A 6000-nucleotide genomic window follows, 5' to 3' on the forward strand; every position below is an offset into this window, starting at 1 on the left:
AAACAGCTTTGGAGAAGATATTTACACAATAGTATCTAGAAAATGTATGTATAGAATAGTACATGACTCTCCTGCAAATCAAGTTGTTTTAAAAGGACAACAACAGAGATTTGCTGCCTTAGAAGTCTTGCCCAAAGAATGGGCATTAATATGACTAAAGCCCCTGTACTATGTGGCAAACTGGACCTAAATTCTTCAACAAGGCTCCCTCATTTTTCTGTCACTCCAATGAGCTAGAATGTGAATTCTGTAGCAAGAACAGGGATAATACAGTTATTGAAAAACAGGTAAATTGAAAAACGAATAATTTTATTAAATAAAATAGAAAATGAGTAATATAATCAATACAGTATTTCTTGAATGGTTATTTTGATATCCAATTTTTACATTGCCCCAACCTTTAAAATGTGATGCAAATTTTTATATGGCTTTGTAGAAGCTGTTAGGGAAGCTGGGTAGGAGATGTGTCATTTGGCACTATGAGGACATGGGTTTGGGATTGTGAAACAAATGTGTTAGCTGGATATTTCTGGTAAAATAGGTTATGTTAAAATTAGGCTCCAGTGTCAATACCCCACTGAGATGAAAAAGGACCGAGTCATAGCTATTTTAGGATTTAGCAGCCTCAGGAAACAACCACCATATTGGTTTGGACTCTGACAGCTGAAAAGTCTTCTTTGCACAAATACTAGAAACTTTAAGGAAAACAGCGGAAGCTTAGATTTTAGAGCAGAATTCTGTGGGAAGAGGAACAGTCTATGGCAACTTCTGTGGAAACCATAAAGTACACAGGGTCCTGGACAGGATCTTCAACTTGTTCTCCTGCGAGGCTGTAATAGTGCAGGATGCTATATTACAGCCATTAGAATCCCCTTGGATACTCCATAAACTATTGAGTTACTGTAAAATGAAACAAAAAAAGTGCCCTAATTCTCCAAGGCTTTTGTCTATGCTAGGTAAAAGCCTAATCTTTTCACATCTAGCTTGTGCAGAAGGACTTTGCCAGGATGGGCTCTCAGATGAGAAAAATGTAGGCAGGACAACTGACAAATTTAAGTGGATCTCCATCACTTTTGGAAGCAATCTGGGATGTTTCACAGATGCATCTTATCTTTGAAGAATTTCGTATTTAATGACTCAGTCACTGAAGCTTGAAGCTCAGTCATTTTCTGAAATCAAGTCACTGACTTTCTAAAATACTAAATTTACCATGTCAGAAACTTAAACTTACACATAGTTAGTGGCTTAAAAAGGAGCTGACATCATTTTGCAATGACAACATTGGTCTTCTAGGATATAAAGAACTTTTATAATGCATCAAGCTCTCACAAACCCAGAGGCTGTAAACTAACTGCTCTTCCTTTAACATGGCCACGAAAGAAATATCTGCCGAATGAAGTGTAAGAGAAGGTTTTTTTAAACCCAGATTGACAAGTGAAAGTAGCAAGCAGGGTGTGTGCAGGATGTGGAAAAAGATCCATATGGGGTTTTTACATAGCAGATAAACAATTCCCAAGAGAAAGGTATGTATGTCTTTCTGATAGATTCATTCTGAGCAGCTAACAGGACTTGACATGTTTGCTCAGAAACACCAGAGTTCTCAATTCCTACCCTCCTGAGACTTTAACGTGAGCTAACTTTAATGTGATACTCAGAACTTTTGAAAATCAGTCAATTTATTAAGTTTGGATTTGGGAGACTAACTTTAGGCACCGATTTTTGAAAATGTTGCCCCCCAAAGAGTCTTAGCAAATGTATTATCTTCCTCCTCTCCAGAATATTTATACTGTTCAGACAGAAAACAAGTGCTTGGAGTATGGAGTCTCTCTATGTGAGTATCCCATAATGTGTCTGTTTCACTGCATTCTTAATGCACCAGCTACCTCAGCACATAGCAGGGAACAAATATATCATTTTCCTTCCCATGGAGTGCAGTCTTGGAGACAAGCAGCACAAGAGCTTCTCCACAGAACACACAGGCCACAATAGTAGATCTCTAACAGTCCGAAATTAAAACTTTTAATAAACTCTTCTCTTCCCACCTCAACTGAGTATTTTCCCCACAGAAAAAATGAAAGAGACAGTCTTTACTAGGGGCAGAGGAGAAAGTCAGACAGACAAGCTTTATTTTTTATGCATTCAACTCCACTATGGAGTCACCAAGGGCATCTACTATTTTCATGTCAAGATGCTTAAGGATATTAGGGCTTTTATTTTCAAGCTGGGTTTGTTCCTTAGTGGAATATTCGATGAAACACACAATAAAGCTTTGGAGAGGTCTAGTACTCAAGGATAGTCCATGATGAGTTGATTACTTTGGGTAGGACAGGTTTAAAGACTATGGAAGAGCGGATAAGATACAGAATGGCTATTTAGAAAAAAATGAACAATTTCATTTCATGAGGTATGGGTCAGATTTTTTGAAAGAGCTCAGCGGCAATGGGTGCTGCTGGGTGCTGAGCGCTTGTGATATATCTGGACCGAATGCTAAACAAATCAATAATCTGTAGCATGCCCAACAAGCATAATGACTAGATTTAGCAAAAGGAAAGCACTGAGAAATAGTTCTTACCTCATGATTGTAATCCAATATTCCTTTTAAAATTTTCTTCAGATTGCTTATCTGTTTGATGGAAGAGAGAGAAATTAAAATATATAAAGCCACTGAATTTAAGATACAGTAGAACCTCTAATTTTACAAACTAATTGGGGACTGAAGTTTATAAAATCGAAATGTTCAAAAAATTGTACATCTCAAAATGACAGTAGGTATGGTGCATAAATTGCAGTAGGGTGCACTGCATCGTCATCATCTTGTTCTTTACAGCACTGTAAAAGATACTTCCGATCCACTGAAGAAACTGGAATGTGAAGAGATATCAACTTGTTCATTGACTTTCATTATGTGATTCCCCCCGCCCCCCTTTCTGGAAAAATGATTTATGTAACTGGTCATTTGTATGGCTGGTTTTAGTAAAATCGAAGTTCTACTGTATTTATATAAATATATAAAAACAATTGTGTGGGTATACAGCAGGCTAAGAAAATCACAAGTAATACTGTAAGCAGAATCACATACACAAATGTAAGTCTATTTGAATTTCTAGTGAAAACTATCTTGTCTGAATCAATAATTCATTATGATCATCAAAAATATTATATATGATTGTCCCATGATGTGGACCTGATCCAAAGTCCACGCCAGTCAATGGAGCACAATGAAGTGAATGACAAAAATTCCTACTGACTGGAATAGGCTTTGACTCAGCCCATGGTGAAAAATTTTAAGGGTAGCATTGTTTAAGCCAGTGTCATGAAAGTGATGGGTAAGCTGGGGCTCCAAAATGAGAGAGTGAACTATTTCCTGATCTCTGTGAATGGGAGGGAGGGGAAAGGGGAAGGCTCTAGGCTAGTCGGAGGGAAAAGGTGCGGCCCAGACAGGGAAGAAAAGGAGTAGATTTCCGCTAAAGGTAGTGCTGACCTCTGGGGTACTGTCAGTACTGAGAATTTAGACATCAGAGTTAGTGCCAAGAGTAAGGTCCTCAGTACAGAGGACAGTACCAGAGAAGCAGTGACTTCCAACAATAGTTGGTCTGCCGGATCCATTAGGGCTTTGATTGCCAGTGCCAAGGTATTGGTAGCAGATGTAGGTACAAGGGTTGTTTTGGTACTGGGCCAGGAATCAATACCATGTCACTTGCCCTGTATTATGAAAGGACTTTCTGCCAAATTCCCAGGAGGAGACTGAAGGCAAATGCTCTTTTCTTAGGCCTCTGAGCTTTTCCCTTTTTACGGGAGGTAAAAGCACCGGTGCTAGGAACCATGGCCCGTTTGGTGTTCTGGTCTACCTTGGTTCCAAGTGAAGGATACATCACAGGCTTTTGGTGCTGGAGCACCCATCGGCGATAAGCTGACTTGGACAGTCATGGACGGCCAATCAATACAGTGTCAGCTGTCTTACTGGAATTTGCCTTAGGAGTCGCATCACAGCTCACAAGGGCTCTAACTAACTGGACTTGGAGGTACAAGGTCTCGTCTTGCAGCCTGATGCCTATTCTTCTGGGTCCAAAGTGCCCCGCACAGACTGCTCCAACAGAAATAGTTTTAGCCCAGTGTCTCCAGATTTTCTCATTTTTGATGAGAAAGACTGGCAGACAGTGCAATGGTCAGTCATACGGCTTTCACCTAAGCAGGACAGACCATGGTTACCTCCATCTGTGAGGAGAATGTGTCATTTGTGAGATGGACAGGGTTTGAAGTCACCAAGATAGTGGTTGTGGTGAAGAGTACTGAATAATAAATAATTTTTGGGGGTGTCAAGGAAGAAGGTTTGCAAGAAAATTAAAAGAATTTCCTGAAGAGAATTAACCCTAGTGTCCTACCTAGAGTATTTCCTCTCTTTACTTGTTATTAGCTAAAGGGTAGCAGGCATATACAGCCTGGTTCTGTCTTGCTGCCACAGGCAGTAAGAGAGAACTGAAGGATGGTTCTGGCCACTCTGCTGACCTTTATGCCCTATGGGGGAGTGGGGATGAGGATCGGTGGGGATGCAGGCATGGCCCAATGGACACTGCTGTGCAAAGATTCTGATCTCACATCCTTAAGGGGCATGCACATATAGAGTGGGCTCCACACTGACACATACTCGAAGAACAAGAAATTTTATGTCCTACGAAGTGGAGTAAAGAGAGAAAGCCTGGCTGTGGATTTAACACATACTGGAGCTCTAAGGTACATGTTTTGGTTACATCTCTAACTATACCAAACTTAAACTGTGTCCCTTCCTTTTTATATTTGTGGTAGCAGGTGATCTCAACCCTGGAAGGCCCTTCAGCCCTGCCACAAAAAGACCTAACATCACTCCCAACTTGATTTTACTAACTATGAGGGGCCTGGCTCTCACTCAAAGATAGAAGCTGCCTTAGTACCTCAGAAAGTTAGACTGGCCAAAACTGCACGCAAAGAACATTTTGCATCTGCCCCCTAAAAGGAGTTAATCTTGTCTCAATTCTATTTGTCCATGATGTAGATAGAAAACTATTCATGAGAAACTGAGTGTAGGCAGCTAGGATTCACCAACCTATGCACCAGTCAATAACCACTCACAGATGTCATGGCTTTGTAGACACTATGGGGAGGGAAGGAGGAGTAACTCTTCACGTCCTTTAGAGTGATGGGAGAAGATTATAAACACACTATGTGTAACCCAGTGAAGAGCACTCTAAGCAGTGCCACAAGCAGTCTGTATTCCAACAAGACCTCAGAAGATAATGCAGAGAAAATTTTGGAACCACTGTACTGATATTAAAGGCTACACTACAATGACCTACTTGACCAACAACAGAGTTAGCCAACACAGAGAGCTCTGAAAGCCATTTAGCTCAATCACTCTCCATTGGCTAAACAATGAAACAGACCCTCCATCCCAAAAAGCACAAATGTGAGCTAAAAACACCTGGGATAGGCTTATGGGTGTCATGATGACCATGAAATCTCAAATCAGACTAGAAAAGATGCCATCTACTTGGATGTTTGAAACCATGATCAGCCTAAGATGAGAAACTGGAGATACTGCAGAGCAAACTGCACACTGCAGCTATTCCAAGCTCTCTAATGATGTGAGACTGAACAAAGAATTGTCATTAATTCCGCAATCCTAAACCACCTCCCACACCTTCTCTGGTGTCAAAAGTTCTAACAGTCTCCTATCCAACTGCCAAGGCATCCAGCCCCCACCACCTCTGGAAAAAAAAGTTCACAGCAGTTATGCATTATCATTACAAAAATCTGCAGCAAATTTAAAATTTATGGGAAAGGTAAATTACTTGATTTTAATATCAAATCAAACACTATAAGCAATGCTGTACTGATTGTATTATTCATTTTCATATCTGATTAATTAAAAACCTCCAATTTTGAATTTACCTGAGGCTGCCGCAGAATTTCCAGCCTGCTGCACCAAAGTGCCATAGAAACCAAGGACCATGCTGCAGAATTAAG

General features: G+C 40.3%; 1 protein-coding gene across 1 annotated transcript in view; it reads right to left on the minus strand.

Annotated features, from left to right (window-relative positions):
- LOC113409450 (protein Hook homolog 3) overlaps positions 1-6000 on the minus strand; it is a 107691-nt gene that overhangs the window by 67467 nt on the left and 34224 nt on the right. The window contains exon 5 of the mRNA XM_026663372.1: positions 2573-2623. Coding sequence (XP_026519157.1) covers positions 2573-2623 — 51 coding nt within the window. The remainder of the gene's footprint in view (positions 1-2572; positions 2624-6000) is intronic.

This window comes from Terrapene carolina, unplaced genomic scaffold, assembly GCF_002925995.2.
Source record: "Terrapene carolina triunguis isolate 2854851 unplaced genomic scaffold, T_m_triunguis-2.0 Scaffold33392, whole genome shotgun sequence".
Taxonomy (NCBI): Eukaryota; Metazoa; Chordata; order Testudines; family Emydidae; genus Terrapene; species Terrapene triunguis.